This window comes from Salvelinus alpinus, chromosome 9, assembly GCF_045679555.1.
Source record: "Salvelinus alpinus chromosome 9, SLU_Salpinus.1, whole genome shotgun sequence".
Classification (NCBI taxonomy): domain Eukaryota; kingdom Metazoa; phylum Chordata; class Actinopteri; order Salmoniformes; family Salmonidae; genus Salvelinus; species Salvelinus alpinus.
Genome location: NC_092094.1, coordinates 31860354 through 31884476, shown reverse-complemented (window position 1 = coordinate 31884476; position 24123 = coordinate 31860354). Strand labels below are relative to the sequence as shown.

The 24123-nt window shown below is 43.9% G+C and overlaps 1 protein-coding gene across 1 annotated transcript in view; it reads left to right on the top strand.

Annotated features, from left to right (window-relative positions):
* LOC139530943 (uncharacterized) overlaps nucleotides 1-24076 on the top strand; it is a 115793-nt gene extending 91717 nt beyond the window's left edge. The window contains exons 25-42 of the mRNA XM_071327749.1: nucleotides 275-350; nucleotides 493-618; nucleotides 5188-5296; nucleotides 5484-5551; nucleotides 5637-5878; nucleotides 6824-6883; nucleotides 7109-7239; nucleotides 10683-10709; nucleotides 11717-11810; nucleotides 12727-12798; nucleotides 14617-14838; nucleotides 14954-15032; nucleotides 15851-16045; nucleotides 18592-18730; nucleotides 18900-18967; nucleotides 19650-19793; nucleotides 20059-20204; nucleotides 20404-24076. Of these exons, the coding sequence (XP_071183850.1) occupies nucleotides 275-350; nucleotides 493-618; nucleotides 5188-5296; nucleotides 5484-5551; nucleotides 5637-5878; nucleotides 6824-6883; nucleotides 7109-7239; nucleotides 10683-10709; nucleotides 11717-11810; nucleotides 12727-12798; nucleotides 14617-14838; nucleotides 14954-15032; nucleotides 15851-16045; nucleotides 18592-18730; nucleotides 18900-18967; nucleotides 19650-19793; nucleotides 20059-20204; nucleotides 20404-20547 (2142 nt within the window). The 3' untranslated portion in view covers nucleotides 20548-24076. The remainder of the gene's footprint in view (nucleotides 1-274; nucleotides 351-492; nucleotides 619-5187; nucleotides 5297-5483; nucleotides 5552-5636; nucleotides 5879-6823; nucleotides 6884-7108; nucleotides 7240-10682; nucleotides 10710-11716; nucleotides 11811-12726; nucleotides 12799-14616; nucleotides 14839-14953; nucleotides 15033-15850; nucleotides 16046-18591; nucleotides 18731-18899; nucleotides 18968-19649; nucleotides 19794-20058; nucleotides 20205-20403) is intronic.
* The last annotated feature ends 47 nt before the right edge of the window (nucleotides 24077-24123 follow it).

Genomic DNA, 24123 nt, shown 5'->3' with positions numbered 1-24123 from the left:
AATGACTTTTGTAACCAGTTTATAATAGCAATAAGGCACTTCGGGTGTTGCCTTGTGTCGTGCTTAAGAACAGCCCTTAGCCATGGTATATTGGCCATATACCTTATTTCTTAATATATCCTACATTTTCTCATAATTGAATGTACATTGGTAGTGACTGTTGTTCATGTTGTCTTTAGCTGAGTTGTATTGGAGTGCTGCCATATTTTTGTTGTCGTTGTTGTAATCAATGTACTGGATCTTGACTGTTCTGATGTCCCTGTCCCTCCCACAGATGAAGTTGATTCCCTATGTGTATCCTCACACCCGGATCAAAGTACAGAGAGACCCCAAGGACAGCAGCGTTTCAGGTAGAGCACCCAAACGTACAGTAAACATTCTAGAATGTACAAATATATGGCTATTCAAATGTAATAATAGGATCTCAAACTCTGGAATTCCAATATGACATTTCAGGCCTGTTTCATTGGTGTGGGTGTGTGTTCCCTGCAGGGAATGGCCTGGGGATTCGTGTGGTGGGAGGGAAAGAGATTCCTGGGAGTCGTGGTGAGATAGGAGCTTACATTGCCAAGGTTACGCTCGGGGGAGTGGCTGAACAGACAGGGAAAGTGGTGGAAGGTAAGTGTATGTGCACATGTGTGTGTAAGGTGTAGAGCAAGAGAAGGAGGAGAGAACAAGAGATGAGTCATATTCTCTGGTCTTACAGGGACACACTCTGATTTAAAGTTGAGAAAATACTGTGGGTTGTAGCCGATGAAAAGGTTATTATACTGGGATCCAAATCAAAACAAATGTTCTTTTTCACTTCCACAGTTTACAGCAGGTAGAACAGGTGCAGAGAAATGCTTGCGTGCTAGCTCCCTCAAATATAATACAATAATAAGTCAAATAAAAATAACAAGTAATATAAGAGGTATTATGCATTGTAATAATATACTGTATTTACAAATATGAAGTTGGTATGTTAATCTGTGTAGAAAGAAAAAAGGTAAGTGACATTTGGAAAAATCTAACATTCTTATCGTGGTATATCATAACTCCTAAGTGCATGTTGTATGCATTTCAATTTGTACTAGTTAAGCTGGATGAGGTATATTGTTAATTTCACAAGTGTTCTGGAGGAGAGCCGATAAACTAATGGTTTAAGCAGGAATCTATTATTATATTAATAATACCAGGCCAATGTCAGCTCACTATGAATATCTTTGCCAGGCTATCTGAGCGCCAGAGAGAGAGAGAGCTTGTGTGTTCGCCTGCGCGTGAGCGGGCGTTTGCACCTGTCATGTCTTATTCTCTGAGATGTCAGATAGCCAGAAAAAAAGCTCTGTCAACTCACTCTGCCCCTATGCAATGCCTGCACAGGATTAGTCATTATGCTGTATTTAGCACACACACACAGTCACACACACACGCACACACTGTCACATTAGAAACTGTATTTAGCACACACACACAGTCACACACACACGCACACACTGTCACATTAGAAACTGTATTTAGCACACACACACAGTCACACACACACGCACACACTGTCACATTAGAAACTGTATTTAGCACACACACACAGTCACACACACACGCACACACTGTCACATTAGAAACTGTATTTAGCACACACACACAGTCACACACACACGCACACACTGTCACATTAGAAACTGTATTTAGCTACCCTCTCCATCTTTCTGCTTCCGTCCGTCATATTTCTGTAAAACTCTTCTGTCTGAAGCACAGCTTAGTACAGGCTACAGGCTGAAGATAAGAACGTAGAAGAAACTTCAGAACACAGCACTCTAACTACCAGACATCCTGAACAATGTGACAGTAGATCTCTCCCACTGATATATTTGGGGGATTAACTCTGATGTGGTACATGTTTGAGCATCCAGACCTCCTGGGTTGAACCAGAGGGAAAGCCTTGTTCTTTATGGTTCTATAGCATAATCCACTGCAGTTAGGGATGTGAGGGTTCATCTACTCCCTCTCTCTGTCACACTCAGTTCAGACGTGGTGACATCACACCCTGGCAGTGACGCTAGAGACATGTGACAGCCTTTGCTGAGAGAGGAAGGAGGAGTTTGAAGGACAAACACACACACACACACATACAAGCGAACAGATTTACACACACACACACACACACACACTTGTCTCTCTCTGCATATCCCATCCCCCTACAATCCCCTTCAGTTTGTAATTGTATTTAGCGTCATACAGATTGTGGAGATAATTATGTAGACAGAGTAATTGTCCCAGTGTATTTTAATTATGACAGAATGTTTGGTTGTTTCTGTTTTTCTAACATCTATTACACAGTAACCCTCCTAGGAATGGAAGCAACCATAGTACCATAGTGTTGTTTTGCTCTAATGTTGAGTTTTTATCTGACTTTCTTCAGTGGACTAAATTGCCATTATGCAAATGATATGTTTTGACTTGAGTGAAAGAGACCATGGAACTGAACACATGTGCCCTCAGGTGCAGAGAGAGAGAGAGAGAGACAGAGAGAGAGCGAGATAGAGGGAGAGAGCGAGAGAGAGAGACAGAGAGAGAGAGAGACAGAGAGACAGGGAGAGAGCGAGATAGAGAGAGAGAGAGAGAGAAACAGAGAGAGAAACAGAGAGAGAGAAACAGAGAGAGAGGGAGAATGAGAAAGAATGAGATAGAGAGAGAGAATGAGAGAGAGAGAGAGAGAGAGAGAGAGAGAGAGAGAGAGAGAGAGAGAGAGAGAGAGAGAGAGAGAGAGAGAGAGAGAGAGAGAGAATGAGAGAGAGAGAGAGAGAATGAGAGACAGAGAGCAGAGAAAGATAGAAATAGGTAGAAAAAAGGAGGGAGAAGAGATGAGTGGGGAAATGGGAGGGGGAGAGCGGTAGCATGTTCTAAATGTTTCTGTGGCCTTGACTATCTAATCTACAGAGAGAGAGAGATGTTAATTCAATCCTTTGCCGTCACAGCAGCTGGCGAGTTGCTTCGTAAGCAAAAGTCTCATGTGAAGACGAGGTTTCGTTTGTGTAAGTGCAGCCACAGCGCCGAGGCTGCCATGGGTTTGAGTTTGCTGTGCACTTTCTCCCTCTCTATTTCTATCCTACCTTACTTTACTTTCTGTGGCATGTTCTCTGAGCCTTGTCAGCTGTGTGAACAAGAACCTGAAAGAAAGACGCTCTAGTCATGAGCAGAAAAGGCAGTGGTATATTTCGAAGAGTTAGAGCCTACCCTTGAGAAGGAGTTGAGCTTGGAAGCTTGGTTGGGTTGTGTTCTGAGATGCACTGGAAACCAGGCCAGGTGTTGTAGTCTGAGCTAGTCTCATGCCCTGACTGCATTATCGAGAAGTGATCTCATTTACAATTGTCATTTAGAGCATTTATTTGCAGAAAATGACAACTGGTCAAAATAACAAAAAAGATGTAGTGTTGTCAGACCCAGAATAATGCACAGAAAATAAGTCATATTCATTTTTAAACAACACAATACTAATGTTCACTTAGGAAGAGTTCAGAAATCAGTATTTGGTGGAATAACCCTGATTTTCAATCACAGCTTTCATGCGTCTTGGCATGCTCTCCACCAGTCTTTCACATTGATGTTGGGTGACTTTATGCCAGCAGCATACCACCCTGCATACCACTGCTGGCTTGCTTCTGAAGCTAAGCAGGGTTGGTCCTGGTCAGTCCCTGGATGGGAAACCAGGTGCTGCTGGAAGTGGTGTTGGAGGGCCAGTAGGAGGCACTCTTTCCTCTGGTCTAAACAAAGATCCCAATGCCCCAGGGCAGTGATTGGGGACACTGCTCTGTGTAGGGTGCTGTCTTTCGGATGGGACGTTAAACGGGTGTCCTGACTCTCTGAGGTCATTAAAGATCCCATGGCACTTATCGTAAGAGTAAGAGTAGGGGTGTTAACCCCGGTGTCCTGGCTAAATTCCCAATCTGGCCCTCAACCATCACGGTCACCTAATAATCCCCAGTTTACAATTGGCTCATTCATCCCTCTCCCCTGTAACTATTCCCCAGGTCGTTGCTGCAAATGAGAACGTGTTCTCAGTCAACTTACCTGGTAAAATAACGGTAAATAAAATGCCACTCCTGGTGAAAAAATTCAAGCAGCTTGACTTTGTTTGATGGTTTGTGACCATCCATCTTCCTCTTGATCACATTCCTGGGGTTCAGGTCTGGAGATTGGGCTGGCCATGACAGGGTCTCTATCTGGTGGTCCTCCATCCACACCTTGACTGACCTGGCTGTGTGGCATGGATCATTGTCCTGCTGGAAAAACCAATCCTCAGAGTTGGGGAACATTGTCAGAGCAGAGGGCAAGTTTTCTTCTAGGACAACCTTGTATGTGGCTTGATTCATGTGTCCTTCACAAAGACAAATCTGTCTGATTCCATCCTTGCTGAAGCAACCCCAGATCATCACCGATCCTCCACCAAATTTCACAGTGGGTGCGAGACACTGTGGCTTGTAGGCCTCTCTTGTAGGACTAATCAGGGTTATTCCACCAAATATTGATTTCTGAACTCTTCCTAAGTTAAAACATTAGTATTGTGTTGTTTAAAAATGAATATGACTTATTTTCTTTGCATTATTCTGGGTCTGACAACACTACATCTTTTCTGTTATTTTGACCAGTTGTCATTTCTGCAAATAAATGCTCTAAATGACAATATTTTGGGGGGAATTTGGGAGAAATGTTGTCAGTAGTTTATAGAATAAAACAAAAATGTTCATTTTCCAACACATACCTATAAGTAGTAAAACCAGAGAATCTGATAATTTTGCAGTGGTCTCTACATTTTTCCAGAGCTGTGTGTTTACATTGCCAAAGCAAGTGAAATAGATAATAAACAAAAGTGAAATAAACAATCAGAAATGAACAGTAAACATTACACTCACAAAAGTTTCAAAGGAATATAGACATTGAAAATGTGAAAATATGGCTATGTACAGTGTTATAACGATTTGCAAATAGTTAAAGTACCAATATGGGTTGTTTGTTCTTTGTGTTTGTTCTTCACTGGTTGCCCTTTTCTTGTGACAACAGGTCACAAATCTTGCTGCTGTGATTGCACACTATGGTATTTCACCCAATATATATGGGAGTTTATCAAACTGGATTTGTTTTCAAATTCTTTGTGGGTCTGTGTAATCTGAGGGAAAGATGTGTCTGAAATATGGTCTCTCTCTGTAGGAATGCAGGTATTGGAGTGGAACGGGGTTCCTCTGATGGGGAAGACCTACGAGGAGGTGCAGTACATTATGAGTCAGCCGTGTGCAGAGGCGGAGCTCTGTGTCAGACTGTGAGTCAAACAGCGCCCTCTCTCCTCTCATCCCTCTCTCTCCTTCCATCTCTCTCTCCTCTCATCCCTCTCTCTCCTTCCATCTCTCTCTCCTCTCACCCATCTCCTCTCATATTTATCATATCGCTCTCCTCTCATCCCAACTTAATTTAGATCAAAAACTAAATTTGACCTTCCTGTCTCTCAGTGATCTGAACATGCTGTCTGACCCTGATCACCCCCAGGCCCTGGAGAACCACGCCCAGCTGAAGCCTGGTATGTCACTAGTGTGGTTGTGGGTATCCTACATAGTCATCATGACCACTGAGTCATAATGACACATTAATGTGTGTGTGTGCAGGTGACAGGCAGCGTTCTCCAGGAGTGGATCCTAAGCAGCTGGCTGCAGAGCTGCAGAAGGTGTCCCAACAACAGGCCCCTGGGATGGGGATGGGTGTGGGGGGGCCAGTAGGGGTCCTTTCTGCCCTGGACCGCTCAGCTCTGTTACACTCAGGCAATGCATCGGCCAGCTCTAGTGCCGTCCCCAGCCCCGGCCAGCCTGCCTCCCCAGCCATCAACAAGAAACAACGCCACAGCGCCAAGGTACTGCCTCTACTTGTAGTACATTATGATATTAGGAGCCCATAGCATTCTGTAGAGTGTGTTACTACAGCCATGTGGTTGGTGGGTTCATCATTATTAAGTCATAGACGTGTGTGTGTGTGTGTGGTGCGTGGTACATACGTGTGAGGAGGTCTAGAACCATTGCTTTGTCTGCATTGTGGATTACAGAAACATGACACTAATTATATAGACGCATGCATGATATGTGTGTAGAGAGAGAGATCATGCATGATATGTGTGTAGAGAGAGAGATCATGCATGATATGTGTGTAGAGAGAGAGAGATCATGCATGATATGTGTGTAGAGAGAGAGAGATCATGCATGATATGTGTGTAGAGAGAGAGAGATCATGCTAGTGTGGTTGTGTGTCCTTGTGTGTGTGAGTGTGTAAATACACATAGTATTAACTACTTTCTATGATAGACGTAGTATAATGCATCTCAACCAACTGAAGTGAACCTTCTCTGACTGTACACCATGACCTTTGCAGTCTGTTGAACCTCTCCTGGTGAGTTTCCTCCTGGGTCCTATAGAGTCACTTCAGAAAAGTCTTCTCAACATCTCCATGACAAGGACAGGTCCTTCATCTGTCATCTGACCATAGCTATCCTACTCAGGGGCTCTGGTTAACCTACTGCTACTTAAAACCCTAGTATCATGGACATAGTAACTGAAGTTTTCAGGCTGGCCAGAGGCCACACTATAGAGCAGGGACTCTCACAGCAGTGTGTGTGTGTGTGTGTGTGTGTGTGTGTGTGTGTGTGTGTGTGTGTGTGTGTGTGTGTGTGTGTGTGTGTGTGTGTGTGTGTGTGTGTGTGTGTGTGTGTGTGTGTGTGTGTGTGTGTGTGTGTGTGTTAATGTGAAGCGTGTGTACGGATATCGGTATAAACAGTGTATAATCGCTACCTGTGTTTGTTTTTCAGTCAACAGCAGACGTGCAACTGCTGAAGCCTCAGCCTCGTCCTGTAACAGGGGAAATACAGGTAAGCCTGCTGTCAGTCTCACACCTGCTTTAAGCTTTCATACTTTCCACAGTCTGTGAAGTGGAGTGTGACTTTAATTCCTCTTGAATCTCCTCACTTGATTGATCCACTTAAGTCAAGAGATTAGTCAGTCCCAGGACCTAGTGTTGAGGAACACTGATGTACACACCTGTAGAACCTAGTTAAACATAATGTATGTATCTCTGCCCTCTCTGCCATCTTCAGCTCCAGATCCACTACGACAGGAACCTGGGGAACCTGATAGTGCATGTCCTCCAGGCCAGGAACCTTGCACAGAGCGACCCCAAAGAATACTCTGACCCCTTTGTCAAGGTCTACCTCCTACCAGGGAGAGGGTAAGACACTGCTTTCATCAGTCTGTCTGTCTGGATGCCATTCTCTCTCTCTCTCTCTCTCTCTCTCTCTCTCTCTCTCTCTCTCTCTCTCTCTCTCTCTCTCTCTCTCTCTCTCTCTCTCTCTCTCTCTCTCTCTCTCTCTCTCTCTCTCTCTCTCTCTCTCTCTCTCTCTGTCTCTCTCTCTCTCTCTCTCTGTTTGTTTGTACTCTAAGGAGTATTGACCATTATCTGATGGGCCTTTATTAAGCTGTGTTAGATTTGCTGTGTCCTCTCTGTGAAGTACAGTAGAAAGTTAGGAGCCCATAGAACTGACCAGATAATGACACATCCAACCGTGGGCTACTCTCATTCCTTATCTCCATGACTTCTAACTGGCATCAGTTAGCATATTGACAGATACTACGACTTGATTTGTACATCAAAGCATTCTATATTTACTCTAATATATTATCTAGTGGAATGATATTGTGTGTGTGTGTGAGTGTGTGTGTGTGTGTGTGTGTGTGTGTGTGTGTGTGTGTGTGTGTGTGTGTGTGTGTGTGTGTGTGTGTGTGTGTGTGTGTGTGTGTGTGTGTGTGTGTGTGTGTGTGTGTGTGTGTGTGTGTGTGTGTGTGTGCGTGCAGGCGTGCGTGCGTGCGTGGTTTCTATATTGGCTGCAGTGCTCTCTTCCTGAGTGCTGTGATGTGATTTTGTAGTAAGGTTCAGCCCTCCTAGGAGATTATCAGTTTAGTAACATCTCTTCTTTCATCCCCTGTATCCCTCTCTCCTTCCCTCCCTTCATCCTTGTCTCCATCCCTCTCTTCCTGTGAAAAGGCAGAGATCGATAGTCTTTATTTGACCTGCAACCCTATCTGCTTTCTACTAATGACCCTATCAGCCCTGTTCATGGGACTATATACAGTACAGGTCCTCCACCCACCCACCCACCCACCCACCCACCCACCCACCCACACACCCACACACACACACACACACACACACACACACACACACACACACACACACACACACACACACACACACACACACACACACACACACACACACACACACACACACACACACACACACACACACACACACACACACACTCACTCCTCCCACACACTCCTCTAGCTCAGTATAAATGGACTGTTTGATCTGTGTTTTAACAATAGGCAGTAGTAAATAAACCGTGTCTTCATGTTTCAATGTTGTCTTTCTTTATCTCCTTCCCTTTATGTCTCTGTGTCTCTGATGGTTTCTGTCTCTGTTTCTCTGATGGTTTCTGTCTCTGTTTCTCTGATGGGTTCTGTCTCTGTTTCTCTGATGGTTTCTGTCTCTGTTTCTCTGATGGTTTCTGTCTCTGTTTCTCTGATGGTTTCTGTCTCTGTTTCTCTGATGGTTTCTGTCTCTGTTTCTCTGATGGTTTCTGTCTCTGTTTCTCTGATGGTTTCTGTCTCTGTTTCTCTGATGGGTTCTGTCTCTGTTTCTCTGATGGTTTCTGTCTCTGTTTCTCTGATGGTTTCTGTCTCTGTTTCTCTGATGGTTTCTGTCTCTGTTTCTCTGATGGGTTCTGTCTCTGTTTCTCTGATGGTTTCTGTCTCTGTTTCTCTGATGGTTTCTGTCTCTGTTTCTCTGATGGTTTATGTCTCTGTTTCTCTGATGGGTTCTGTCTCTGTTTCTCTGATGGGTTCTGTCTCTGTTTCTCTGATGGGTTCTGTCTCTGTTTCTCTGATGGTTTCTGTCTCTGTTTCTCTGATGGTTTCTGTCTCTGTTTCTCTGATGGTTTCTGTCTCTGTTTCTCTGATGGTTTCTGTCTCTGTTTCTCTGATGGGTTTTGTCTCTGTTTCTCTGATGGTTTCTGTCTCTGTTTCTCTGATGGTTTCTGTCTCTGTTTCTCTGATGGGTTCTGTCTCTGTTTCTCTGATGGGTTCTGTCTCTGTTTCTCTGATGGTTTATGTCTCTGTTTCTCTGATGGTTTATGTCTCTGTTTCTCTGATGGGTTTTGTCTCTGTTTCTCTGATGGTTTCTGTCTCTGTTTCTCTGATGGGTTCTGTCTCTGTTTCTCTGATGGTTTCTGTCTCTGTTTCTCTGATGGGTTCTGTCTCTGTTTCTCTGATGGTTTCTGTCTCTGTTTCTCTGATGGTTTCTGTCTCTGTTTCTCTGATGGGTTCTGTCTCTGTTTCTCTGATGGTTTATGTCTCTGTTTCTCTGATGGTTTATGTCTCTGTTTCTTTGATGGTTTCTGTCTCTGTTTCTCTGATGGGTTCTGTCTCTGTTTCTCTGATGGTTTCTGTCTCTGTTTCTCTGATGGGTTCTGTCTCTGTTTCTCTGATGGTTTCTGTCTCTGTTTCTCTGATGGTTTCTGTCTCTGTTTCTCTGATGGTTTCTGTCTCTGTTTCTCTGATGGGTTCTGTCTCTGTGTCTCTGATGGTTTCTGTCTCTGTTTCTCTGATGGTTTCTGTCTCTGTTTCTCTGATGGTTTCTGTCTCTGTTTCTCTGATGGGTTCTGTCTCTGTTTCTCTGATGGTTTATGTCTCTGTTTCTCTGATGGTTTCTGTTTCTGTTTCTCTGATGGGTTCTGTCTCTGTTTCTCTGATGGTTTCTGTCTCTGTTTCTCTGATGGTTTCTGTCTCTGTTTCTCTGATGGGTTCTGTCTCTGTTTCTCTGATGGTTTATGTCTCTGTTTCTCTGATGGTTTCTGTCTCTGTTTCTCTGATGGGTTCTGTCTCTGTTTCTCTGATGGTTTCTGTCTCTGTTTCTCTGATGGGTTCTGTCTCTGTTTCTCTGATGGGTTTTGTCTCTGTTTCTCTGATGGTTTCTGTCTCTGTTTCTCTGATGGTTTCTGTCTCTGTTTCTCTGATGGTTTCTGTCTCTGTTTCTCTGATGGGTTCTGTCTCTGTTTCTCTGATGGTTTATGTCTCTGTTTCTCTGATGGTTTCTGTCTCTGTTTCTCTGATGGTTTCTGTCTCTGTTTCTCTGATGGGTTCTGTCTCTGTTTCTCTGATGGGTTCTGTTTCTGTTTCTCTGATGGTTTCTGTCTCTGTTTCTCTGATGGTTTCTGTCTCTGTTTCTCTGATGGGTTCTGTCTCTGTTTCTCTGATGGGTTCTGTCTCTGTTTCTCTGATGGGTTCTGTCTCTGTTTCTCTGATGGTTTCTGTCTCTGTTTCTCTGATGGTTTCTGTCTCTGTTTCTCTGATGGTTTCTGTCTCTGTTTCTCTGATGGTTTCGGTCTCTGTTTCTCTGATGGTTTCTGTCTCTGTTTCTCTGATGGTTTATGTCTCTGTTTCTCTGATGGTTTCGGTCTCTGTTTCTCTGATGGTTTCTGTCTCTGTTTCTCTGATGGTTTATGTCTCTGTGTCTCTGATGGTTTATGTCTCTGTTTCTCTGATGGTTTCTTTCTTTTTGCGGTTCTTGTTGTTTGTTGTCTCTACCCTCCTCTCCCCCCCCTGGACTCTCAGACAAGTCATGGTAGTCCAGAACGCAAGGTAGTGTAGTGCTTCTCCTGCTTCTCTTCTTCTCTCCTCTCCTACTCTGCTCCATTTCTTCTGTTCTTCTCTACTCCTCTCCTCTTCTTCTCTCCTTCTCTCCTTCTCTGTTCCAATTCTTCTGTTCTTCTCTCCTCCTCTCCTCTTCTCCTCCTCTTCTCTCCTTCTCTGCTCGAATTCTTCTGTTCTTCTCTACTCCTCTCCTCTTCTTCTCTTCTTCTCTCCTTCTCTGCTCCTCATCTTCTCATCTTCTCTTCTTCTCTCCTTCTCTGCCCCTCTCCTTCCTTCTTCTCTTCTTCTATCCTCCCTGCTCCTCTCCTCTCTCTCTTTCTCTCCTTCTCTCATTCTCTGCTTCTCTGCTTCTCTGCATTCAGTCAGTGTTTTTCCCCACGTACATTTTCCGCCTCCAAAGTGCTTTTCCTCATTGTCTCCCCCATCATTATTCATCATTATCCATTTTGCGTTGATGCGTTGATAAAACCACTCTCTTGCTCTTCCTCTCTCTCTATCTAACCTTTCTCCACTTTATTTCGCACTCTTTTTTTCTCCTATTTGTATCTCTGTCATCCTAAACAACTCATGATTGTCTGATGTGCAAATTCAGCCAAGAACATTGCCGGGTTGAAATCAAGGTTGAAATGTGAAATCATTCCATGAGTCAGACGTGTTTCTCACCCTACGCTCATCATCTCTGCTACAGGAGAGGAGCTGTGCCTATTGATTCAACCTTACAGACATCACTATTTCTTTGACTTTCTTTGACTATTTCTGTGTTGTTGTGATCCCGTCTAGCCAGTGTGCCTATGCAATTTACTCTCATCCAACATTTGCAAGACATCATTATGATATAATTATATTGAATCAGATATTCAATTATTGACATCCTGCTATATCATCTCTATATCTACCATCAAATATAATTGGAGAAAATCTACAATAATGTGGCCATATTAACATACAAAGACCACGTCTGAGACTAAACGTGTCCCTTTGTTATGACATCACAGTGCTGAGAACAAGAAGAGGACCAAGTACGTCCAGAGGAGTCTGAACCCAGAGTGGAACCAGACTGTCATCTACAAGAACATACACCTGGAACAGGTAGGAACACACACACACACACACACACACATGCATGCACACACACACACATGCACCTACTAACGCATGCATCACACACACACACACACACATCCACATTAAAAATGATTTCCAGTTGGATTGATCGTTCTGAATCCTTAGGGATGTTCTGACCATAGCAGCACTGACCTGGTTAGGTTAAACAACCCTCTTTCAGACTACCAGTCACCAGAGAGAGACAGAGAGACAGAGACATCTTCATTCGACATAACAGTAGCAGCCCTTGCTTAGCTGCAATTCAGACAATGTAAAATGAGTGCGGTCTGTCCATACGGCGCTCTCTCTCAGCGTACAGTAGTGTCTCTAGTCTAGTGGCTCTTCTGAGACTCTCTGCTGTTAGCTACTTCTCTCTATTCTGCCCACTGAGGTTGTAAATGCTGCTCTATCACCCACTCACTCTCCCACTCCCCTGCCAAACACACACACACACACACACACGCACACACACACACACACACACACACACACACACACACACACACACACACACACACACACACACACACACACACACACACACACACACACACACACACATAATTACCCAGTCCACTGACTGGCTAGTGATATACAGTATGACTGCATGGGTGTTGTACTTGGCATAACTCGTTTAAAAATATTTCTTCATTTAATCACTTTTCACTCATCCTCTCTCTCTCTCTCTCTCTCTCTCTCTCTCTCTCTCTCTCTCTCTCTCTCTCTCTCTCTCTCTCTCTCTCTCTCTCTCTCTCTCTCTCTCACTCCCCCCACCTCTCTCTTTCTATCTCTTTCTCTCTCTCTCTCTCTCTCTCTCTCTCTCTCTCTCTCTCTCTCTCTCTCTCTCTCTCTCTCTCTCTCTCTCTCTCTCTCTCTTCTTCACTCTCTCTCTGTCTCTCAGCTAAAGAAAAAGACTCTGGAGGTGACAGTGTGGGATTATGACAGATCTTCCTCCAATGACTTCCTGGGAGAAGTGAGTGTCTCCAGAATCAGACACACTCTGGTTTAGACGTCACATACATTCACTTCAGTCATCCCTTTACCCTAATGTCTCCTGATGCCATGTTTTTCAATGTTCTCTAGCCAAAAGCGGCTCATATTTCCAGCCTTATTGCTCCCCTCTCAACAAGACTTTATTCAAAGCTAGTTTCATTGTTTGTCAGTCTATAAAATGAATCCCACAGATCCTCTGCTAAATGGAGAAGGATCCTAATTGTTTATAATGTAGAATGGTGGTGTGTTCACAGCAAACCTCGAAATATACTGACTATACCAAACATTAGGTACACCTTCCTAGTATTAAGTTTCTCCCTACCCCCTTTTTCCCTCAGAACAGACTCAATGTGTCGAAAGCGTTCCACAGGGATGCTGACCCATGTTGACGGCAATGCTTCCCACAGTTGTGTCAAGTTGGCTGGATGTCCTTTGGTTGGTGGACCATTCTTGATACATACAAGAAACTGTTGAGCGTGAAAAACCCAGCAGCATTGTACCAACCTATCATATCTCGTTCAATGGCACTTAAATCTTTAGTCTGGCTCATTCACACCCTGAATGGCACACATACACAATCCATGTCTCAATTGTCTCAAGACTTACATATTCTTCTTTAACCTGTCTCCTCCCCTTCATCTACACTGATTGAAGTGGATTTAACAAGTGACATCAATAAGGGATCATAGCTTTCACCTGGATTCACCTGCTCAGTCTATGTCAGGGAAAGAGCAGGGCTCAGATTCACAAAACCTTCTTAGGAAGAAATGTCTTCTTAACTGCCATTATGTTTCTTAACTATAGACTTAAGAAGAAAGTTAAGACAAGTTGCTATTCCTCAAAAGATTCTTGGAAATGTTCTAGCGCTATTTCTTATGTTTCTCCTTAAGCAAAAAGTTAAGAAGAAATTAGATTCCAAAAAGAAAGTTATTTCCAAGATAGCTAAACCCTTGTCTTAAACTCAGGAAGTGAGAGAAAAAGCTCATGAAAGCAATTGAACATGTTTAATTCACTCACAAACTTCATGTGAAAATTTCAGTATTGATTATTTTAAACCCAAGAACATGTTTTAGAACAGTAATCTCAGTAGGAAATATGCCAATATGATTGCCATTGCTTAACTAGATAGCTAGCTAAAACCGTTATTTGGAAGAAGATATTTGAGAAGTTCGTAAGAAAATCACTAAATCTTAAGATGTTGTTGGGGAATTGCACTTACAAACTATCTTATTCACTTTTTTTCTCTAGAAGCTTCTTAAGTTTTTGCGTAAGAAGAGTTTTGTGAATCTGAGCCCAGGTGTTCTTAACGTTTAGTATACTCAGTGTATATCTGCTGTGTTTTCCTATAAGTCTTTGCTTACACAAGCATACCTGTCTACTATTTCTCTGTCTCTGTCTCTGTCTCTCTGTCTCTGTCTCTGTCTCTGTCTCTGTCTCTGTCTCTCTGTCTCTGTCTCTGTCTCTCTCTCTTTCTCTGTCTCTGTCTCTGTCTCTGTCTCTCTGTCTCTGTCTCTCTCTCTGTCTCTCTCTCTCTCTCTGTCTCTGTCTCTGTCTCTCTCTCTTTCTCTGTCTCTGTCTCTCTGTCTCTGTCTCTGTCTATGTCTCTGTCTCTCTCTCTTTCTCTGTCTCTGTCTCTGTCTCTCTCTCTCTCTCTCTCTCTCTCTCTCTCTCTCTCTCTCTCTGTCTCTGTCTCTGTCTCTCGCTCTCTTTCTCTTTCTCTCGCTCTCTTTCTCTGTCTCTGTCTCTGTCTCTCTCTCTGTCTCTCTCTCTCTCTCTCTCTGTATCTCTCTCTCTCCAGGTGTTGATAGACCTGTCTAACACGTCCCAGCTGGACAACACTCCTCGCTGGCTGCCTCTGAAGGAGCAGAGTGAGAGCATCGAGCACAGCAGAACCCACCACACCGCCCAGGGGCCTGGGGGGCCAGGAGCAGGGCCAGGACAGGGGTCCGTAGCGGGGCAAGAACCAGGACAGGGCATGGGGCCAGGGATGGGCCAAGGACAGGGACAGGGGCAGGGACAGGTACTGTACTGTATTCATTGTCTACTATCTATCCGTGCCATCATTGATTGTAACTTAATGATGTAAGATGCTATATTATAATGCATAAAGCACATTTAATTGAATTGTATTGCAGATGGGGGAGTGCCATGAGTCTCCTAAGAACTCTGTGATAAAGAGCAGGAGTCACGGGATCTTCCCTGACCCAGCAAAAGGTAGGAGCCTCTTCCAGCTGCCTTGTTGCTTTTAACTAACGCTTGCCATTGTTAGTTTTTTTTATTTTCCGTTTTGCTGATTGCCACTCTGTTGTCATAGTGAGAGAACATGTAGTCATGGTGACAGTTTTGCTAATGGCTGTCATAATTATACTTTTAGTGCCAGTCACTTATCTGGCTCAGTGCCCTCCATGTTGTGGTGTCATCCTTGTTTTTTGTCATGTAGCAGATGCTCTTATCCAGAGCGACTTAAAGTTAGTGCATTCATCTTACGATAGCTACTGTAGGTGAGACAACCCCATATCACAGTCAGGGTAATACAATTTATTCTCAATAAAGTAGCTATCAGCAAAGTCAGTGGTAGTAAAGAAAGGGCTGGGTTTTAGTTCAAGAAAGTCAAGGTTATTCTATTTTTATGTTTTTGCCACAGTACAAATGTGTAACTACTACATGGCTCTTTTAGTGGCTTTTACAGACATCCCCTTTCTCTCCTCTATCTCCTCTCCCTCTCTCTATCACTACCTCCTCCCTCCCCTTTCTCTCCTCTATCTCCTCTCCCTCTCTCTATCACTACCTCCTCCCTCCCCTTTCTCTCCTCTATCTCCTCTCCCTCTCTCTATCACTACCTCCTCCCTCCCCTTTCTCTCCTCTATCTCCTCTCCCTCTCTCTATCACTACCTCCTCCCTCCCCTTTCTCTCCTCTCCCTCTCTCTATCACTACCTCCTCCCTCCCCTTTCTCTCCTCTATCTCCTCTCCCTCTCTCTATCACTACCTCCTCCCTCTCCTCCCTCCTCCTCCCTCCTCCTACCTCTCCCAGACATGCAGATGGTGACTCTAGAGAAATCCCACAGTAGTCCAGGCAGCTCTAAGTCGTCTTCAGATGGCCAGCTTCGTTCCCACGGTCCATCCCGCAGCCAGAGCAAGAGCAGCGTCACGCAAGCCCACCTGGAGGATGCTGGGATAGCTATAGCTGCCGCCGAGGCCGCCGTGCAACAGTCCCGCCTCCAACCAAGTAATCCCCGACCCTTCCTGTGACACACTTCCTCTCGGCTCTGCCACGCATGCTAGCTCATCATCTCTCCATTTATCTCTCCTCTTGTTCTATCACTCCTTATTTTCTCTTATTTTCCTCTCCCTTCTGTTCTGGCCTTCTGATTGGTTCTTCTAAGCAAGTAGATGGTTCCTCTAAGCAGTCAGTTCTATTCTGTTGGGTTTTCTTGTTTGCTCTAGTGGTGTAACACCCACTGATCTAGTCAGAGTCCATCACTAAAACATGACAGATCTTATAGTAGACCCTGGCCTGTGGAGAAAACATCTCACTCTAACATCTATATTAAAAATGAATGTATAAACCGCTGTTCTCACACTAAACACTCAAAATGTGTATGTTCCTCCGTTTCGCTGACGTTACTGTGACGTCTGCAGGGTTGGGGAAAGTAGGGCACAGCACCGTCTGGGCTCAGAGTGAGCAGATTTCCATCATACACACATCAGACACTCACAATAGCCTAGAGTATGAACAGTAACACACAGGACAGAGACGAAACAGCCACAGTTCACCAAAGCACTTGTCTACTTCCCAGTCTAAATAGAGTGAGGATATACATTTTTCTCTCCAACATGGTTTCTACTGTCTCCCAGTTTGACCCCCTATCCATCCTCCAGGTCTAGAAACCATGATAGAGCTTGACCCCCAGGTTGTGACATGCAGTCGTCCCCCCCTCTCCTGGTGTTGGTTCGGGTGTCTGGTTCACTCCCCTAACTGCCCTTTCATTGGAAAAGGTCAAGCCCCCGTAGGTGTGTGTGAGCAAGTGTGAGTGTGTGTGCATATGTGTGTGACCCCTGACCCCTAAGTGTGTCCAATGTAATGATACAAACACCCTGAGATGTATAGTCTACCAGTAGCCCTTCCTCCCTTCCCACCCCCGACGTGATGAGTTTGTAAACGCCACCTGGCACTGACCAGACACACCAGGAAGTACAGACACAGCAGCATGGGGGACAAAGGGCAACAGGAAACTGACTCTACACTCACCGGCCAATGAGAGTACAGAAAGGAGTCTGACCTTCAGGGGAACAGCAGTGTCTGGGGAAGGTGAGACAACAGGACGGGAGTATAGAAATTATAAACAAGAATCATATAATATAACCTCACTAATCAAACTACAGGCCTTTCTCTCCTCTAGACAAGCATGGCATCAATAAGAAACGTAATACAACTTAATGATCATGTAAACCATTTAGAGTTTTGATAAATATGTGTTAATAGTCAAAAACGTCTCAATAGTTGCTTTGGTCTTTATTTAAATTCATAATTAATGCTGCCTCCCGAGTGGCACAGCGGTCTTAGGCACTGCATCACAGTGCTAGAGGGTCACTACAGACCCGGGTTCGATCCCAGGCTGTGTCGCAGCCGGCCGCGACCAGGAGACCCATGAGACGGCGTACAATTGGCCCAGCGTCATCCGGGTTAGGGGAGGGTGTGGCCGTCCGGGCGCATGCACACTGACTCGTGTCGCCAGTTGTATGGTGCGGCTGGCTTCCGGGTTAAGCGAGCAGTGTGTGAAGAAGCAGTGTGGCTTGGCAGGGTCATGTTTCAGAGGACGCATGGCTCTAGACCTTCGCCTCTCCTGAGGCCATATGGGAGTTGCAGCGATGGGACAAGACGTGGTCCCGTGTGGCTCAGTTGGTAGAGCATGGCGCTTGCAACGCCAGGGTTGTGGGTTCATTCCCCACGGGGGGACCAGGATGAATATGTATGAACTTTCCAATTTGTAAGTCGCTCTGGATAAGAGCGTCTGCTAAATGACTTAAAATGTAAAATGTAAGACTGTAACTACCAATTGGATATCATGAAATTGGGGTAAAAAAATACATTTACAAATCATAATAAATATGCCCATCTATTCAAGTAATTACCATAACTATTATTTTAGCATGTTTATAAATTATTATTATATTTATGTTACCGTACGTACTTTGCTATTACATCATGTTTATTCCATGGTTTATATGTATCAGTAACACTTTACATAAATCTTTCAGTTATAATGCTTTATATCTTGTTAAAAGGATGTATGACCCTTTATAAGGGGTGAGAAGACATTATAAAGGGGCCATACATGCTCATGACAGGTCTTACAATGCATTATAGCTACATCATGATGGATTGTTATTTAAGGGAAATGTCACCCATGTTTGTTTTAGTCTGTTTGTCAGTAAATGTATTATTATCTGTAAGCTTAGGCAGGGTATGTTCATTGAACACTTTTTTGTTGTTATGGACACCAGAAGGAAAAGCTGTTAGTAACAGCTAATGGAGATCCACATAATCAAATAAATAAACACTGTCCCACCGATGTAGCTACAACATTCACATCCATATATGAGAATAGTAATAACCATTTTTATATTATAGTTTATAGAATATTATGGACACACATTATCAAGGAAGTGAAATGAATCTCACTTTCTCTCCCTCCTACACTCACACACATGCAGTTATTCACTGCCCCTCCTCTCTCTCCCTCTCTCTCTCTTTCCCCCGACCCTCTGTAGGACCAGGCCACAGGTTGGGGGATGTGTCTGGGCCGGTGGTGTCCTCAGCCCCCAGTCTGATGGAGGGGTATGGGGGTCTGGATGGAGACGAGGGGGCTGGCACAGGGGTGGACAGCGCCATCTTCCAGGTCCCATGCATGTGAGTAAACAGCCTGTGTGTGGGGGGTGCTAGAATGATGGGTGACCTTACCTAAGACCTGAAGACTTGTGTTAAATCCCCAAGAAAAGTCCACAGACTTGTGGTGGTGGATGATGTATCACATACATGTTTTGTATCTGTGGATCTAATGTGTGTTCATTTCCAACAGAGGGAAGATCATCCCCAACGGTCCTGACAAGTTTAGAGGACTGCCACTCTCGCTATCAGACAGCGAGGGTAAGACTGTGTGTGTGTGCGTGTGCGTGTGTCTGTGTGTGTGTGTGTGTGTGTGTGTGTCTCTGTGTGTGTGTGCATGTGCCAGTTTCTCCCAATAAACTTTGTCTTTACATGTCTGCCATCTGATGGACAGAACAGGAAATAACACCAACAGGCTGCTTTAAGCCTACCTCTAAATGCCTGGTCCCATACATAGGAAGTAACTATCTTGCTCTCTGTGTCATAACTATATCTAGGATTCAGATAGCTCACGTGTCATGGTGGCCTCTCTCTTTCTCTCAGTTTCTCCAGTTTCACTCCATAACAATAGACTAGAGGCCATCTTAGTGCACAACTGGGCAGCCAGTTCAAAGGTTCATTATCATTGGCAACTGACCTCTCGACCTTTACTGGAAATGAGCGTTTCCCAACCTGACCTCTAACCGAGTTACAGACACAGTGACGTGGCGGAGAATGGTTTTGGGTTCAGAACTGAGTTTAGTGAAACTGGAGAGAGGAGAGTTCTCCCCTGGTTCCATTTTGGTGCAGGCAGTATGTCAATAATGCATTGGTGTTGAATAATTTACATCTGCAGAGAGGAAGGGTGTGTGTATCTCGCTGTAACGTTGCCTCTGTCTCTCTCACTCTGTCACTTGCTGCCCCCCCTTGTTCCCTCCTACCCCTTCTGTCCCTCCTCTCCCAGGGGGTGGGGGTAAGACCCAGGTGATGGGGGAGATCAAGGTGGCTCTGAAGAAGGAGGTGAAACAAGAGGGAGATCAGCTGATCCTGGAAGTCCTACAGTGTAGAAACATCACTTACAAATTCAAGAGCCCAGACCACCTACCAGGTAACTGTGTGTGTGTCTGCCTCACTGACCGTCTGACTATGTGTCTGTCTGTCTGTCTGTCTGTCTGTCTGTCTGTCTGTCTGTCTGTCTGTCTGTCTGTCTGTCTGTCTGTCTGTCTGTCTGTCTGTCTGTCTGGTCTGTCTGTCTGTCTGTCTGTCTGTCTGTCTGTCTGTGTCTGTCTGTCTGTCTGTCTGCCTGCCTGCCTGCCTCACTGACTGCCCGCCTCACTGACTGTCTGACCGTCTGACTGTGTGTCTGTCTGTAGATCTCTATGTGAAGCTGTATGTGGTGAACGTGGCGACTCAGAAGAGGATTATCAAGAAGAAGACCAGAGTGTGTCGTCACGACAGAGAACCCTCCTTCAACGAGACCTTTAAGTTCAGCCTCAACCCCACCGGACACTCCCTGCAGGTAACACACACACTCTAAGACCTTGTGTTTATTTTACTCTGGTGTCCTACTTTATTCAGACTTTTTATTGTTCCAACAGCCCCTATGACTGTTCTGTAATACCAGTACTTTTCACACACTCGCATGAACGCACACAGACAAACACAAAACAAACACACAGGACACTACAAGTATGTGTGTGTGTTCCCCCTGTCCCTAGTTGTTCCTGGTGTCTAACGGGGGTAAGTTTATGAAGAAGACCCTGATAGGAGAGGCCTACATCTGGCTGGACAAGGTGGACATGAGGAAGAGGGTGGTCAGCTGGCACAAGCTGCTGGTCAGCTCCACACACAACCAGTCATGAGAGGTCAACTTGAGAGGACACCGAGGGGTCAACCAGAGGTCAGTGAAGATCAATGAATACTCTTGGTCAATGGCTGTTCTTTGTCAAGACGAGGAGGAGGAGGAGTTGAGTTACACAGTGCCCTTCATCCCCTTTGTGTTATTCTGTATGAAAAGAAAAGAGAGGGTGAGGAGAAGAAGAGATAAGAGGGAAGGAAGAGGGGTTGCGGGTACGGACATGCCCAGAAAGAACTGATCCTCCTATTCCCTCTCCCACTGCCATACATGGACTGTACCCTGATTCTTAATTGGACCAAAGACTGTCAGAGACTGTACCCTGATTGGATAGACTGCCAGCACACACACACACACACACACACACACACGCACCGAGGAATGAAGAAGTCCTCCGCTGTAAGAGGACACACACATCTCACCACCTCTCAGCTCTCTGCTCGACATGTCGGATGCAAAACCTGACGTCAAACAGGACTGAGCAGCAATATCACAAAGATAGTTACCATGATGGAACTAATCATTTCTGTTCTGTCTGGATCTGATACTGTTGTTTATGGCTTATCAGATCATTATCATTATTGTGATTGATCTGTGAAAATGTCAGTCAGTCAGTGAGTGGGGCTCAAATTGATGTATTTGTTTTTGTCCTTGGCTGCTTGAAAAAGTATGGAATGTTTGTTGTAAAATTCTATTTATGTTGTGTACAAAAAGTACAGTGCAATTATATGGTTGATAAGTAATTAACGAAACCTGACCATACCTGAACTCTCAAGTCCAGTAGGTGGCAGTAATGTACCATTACAGTTTGTTGCCAACAGCCATAAAACTCCCACTTGACCTTACCTGGATAGATGTAAATGTACATTCAGATTTAGATAGATATATGTCAGAATATGAATCATATCAGAGACACAGTGTACAGAGAAATCTTATTTATGACCATAGATACATAATTACATATGATATGAGGTGTCTCCTGTACAGTTTATTCTAAAGACTACATTCTGTACAGACAAGGGTATGGAAGGAGCACAGACAATCCAATCCCTTTAGCTCTGGTGTTATGCAGTTATTCTGGGTGTTATACAGTGGGAAAATAGGAAAATGCAGTTCAACTGGTGAATGTAGAACTCATAGCACAACTGAGACAGAGAGGAGAACTAGCACATGGATATCCCTCCTCTTACAGGGGGGGAGAAGAGAACAGATAGAAGAGAATGTCAGGTCCCTTCCCTTCAAACTCATGGCAGTCTGATATATTGTGTTGTGAGAGAGTCCATCCCATATACGGACAGCAGTGTGTAGGAATCTTCCGTCCCCTCCCCTTATTATGTCCTGAAAGTTACTCACTGAGGAAGATCACATGATTTTACTGGACCCATCAGGCTGGTTATTGTTTTGTGATGTCTTACGCACATGTGACTGGAGGCTTAAACAATTGTTTTGGTTTGAGAGCAAAACCTAGATTGCCCGCCACCTTGACCAACCTGCAATCGGACAGAGGGATGTGTAGCCTCTCTCTGGTGAAGTGCTCTGCTCCCGTGTTTGTGCTGCTGGGCTGCTCACCTATTCTATGTTAAAGCACCAGTTAGACACACCTGTCCTCTGCGTGTGTGACATCACAGTCTGGTTCTGTAAAAAAAAAAGTTTGTTTAACAGAACACCCAACATCTTGCTGTAAACAGTACACTGTAAACAGTACACTGTAAATTGTACTCTGTAAACAGTACACTGTAAATTGTACACTGTGCAGTCAGTGTCAGTGGATGTAATGTGACAACACAGTGAACCAGCCTTTGTCACTGCCTCTGATCAAAGCTCTAAGTCATTACCTATGTCCCAGTCATAACACGGGCAGGACACACTGATACACACTGATATAGAGTCCAGATCTATAGGCTCAGAACCATATGGCGCTACTGTTGTTAGTATATTATTATTGTCAGTGATCTATATAGTGGATCATAGTGAACAACATCATCAAGTGACCCTACAGAGCTAGTACTCTCAACCCTACTGTCAGTGTCTGAAGGCATATCACTGAGCAACTAGGGAGGACAGATGCAATTTCCTAATAAATGAAGTCCATATCAGAGGCTCGAAATTCAGACACTGAGTCAAGATGTCACAAATGTTCATAAGACAAAAAAAACGTGATTTTAAAGAGGGTTAGTTTTACAGAAAATGATATTGTCGTGCCAACCTTGTTTTGTAAGCAAACCCATTGGTTGTGTTGAAGTCATTCTATGCAACATAGACCTTGTGTTTGAATGCATTTTCTTAACATGTAATATCAGTGAACATTGTGTCTGAAAATATGTATCTTATGAATAGAATTTTAATTTATTTTGGTTTATATATTATTGAAGAAAAGGATAAAAAAATAGAGAGAGATTTTTTTACTACTTAACAGCTGTTATCATATACATGAAGCTTGTGCACTTTAGTATTACATCGTTGACTGATTTCCTTGTCCTGTGTAACGTGTCATGACATGCAAGTTGAAGTATCTGTTCCAGTTAGTGTCTCCATGTTGGGATGATGTTGAGTCATGTTATCTGTGCTGTATGAAGACGTTCAGACACCACTCTTTTTCATTTCCAAGGCAATAGAAAAACTCAAAAAACATCTACATTCACAGACAATTTAAGGTACATATTGCTTCACAATGTACACATCTAAGGAGACATCAATCTGTATGTTTGATACAACCACCAACATGTATGTATAAATCAATGATGATGAGTCTGAGGAAAAATAATGAGAGGTTGTTTTCAATGCCCAACTCCAGGACTGTCCAACAACCCTTAATGGTCTCCTTACATTTCCTTTAGCTAGATAGTTAATATACATTGTTCCTAAGTCCGTCGCTAGTAACCGTGAAACCAATGAAACGTGTATCTGTTGGGTGTGAATGTGGCAGACTCATCTGATCTGTGTAAATACAAAGTGTTTTTATTTTCTACAGAGATTGATGAATCATATTGTCTGATGTTCGAGCATGTGAGTGTAAAACAAAAACGACAAAAAACTCAAACCTGTCTGTCTGTCTGTCTGTCTGTCTGTCTGTCTGTCTGTCTGTCTGTCTGTCTGTCTGTCTGTCTGTCTGTCTGTCTGTCTGTCTGTCTGTCTGTCTGTCTGTCTCTAGTGGTGTGTGTGAGGTACTTATGTGATCAGACTCTATTGTCAACCCATGGGTGTCTGACTGTACAACCATGTCACAGACGTCACCGAGCCAACCTGGATGTTGCATGTTTTGTTGATGGTCTGTCAATATTTTTGCTTCCAGATTATGTTTAAAAAGAGAATATGTATAGATTTATCGGAAATTGTATTCCGACTGTATAAAGATTATGCTTGTAAAATTGTCTTGTTTTTCATTCAGTGTAAAAATTGAGATTCTAGCGTTCTGGTTTTGTGGTTGTACACAGGATGTGTTGAGATATTATTATGCAAAATGTGCTGTAAAAACCGGCTGTTTACCTAAAGTCTAAAGAATAAATATAAAAAGAGATTTATTCCACAACCTTAAAGGACTTTTGGTTTCATATTTGAGTGTGTTATGTAATCTGCAACTATT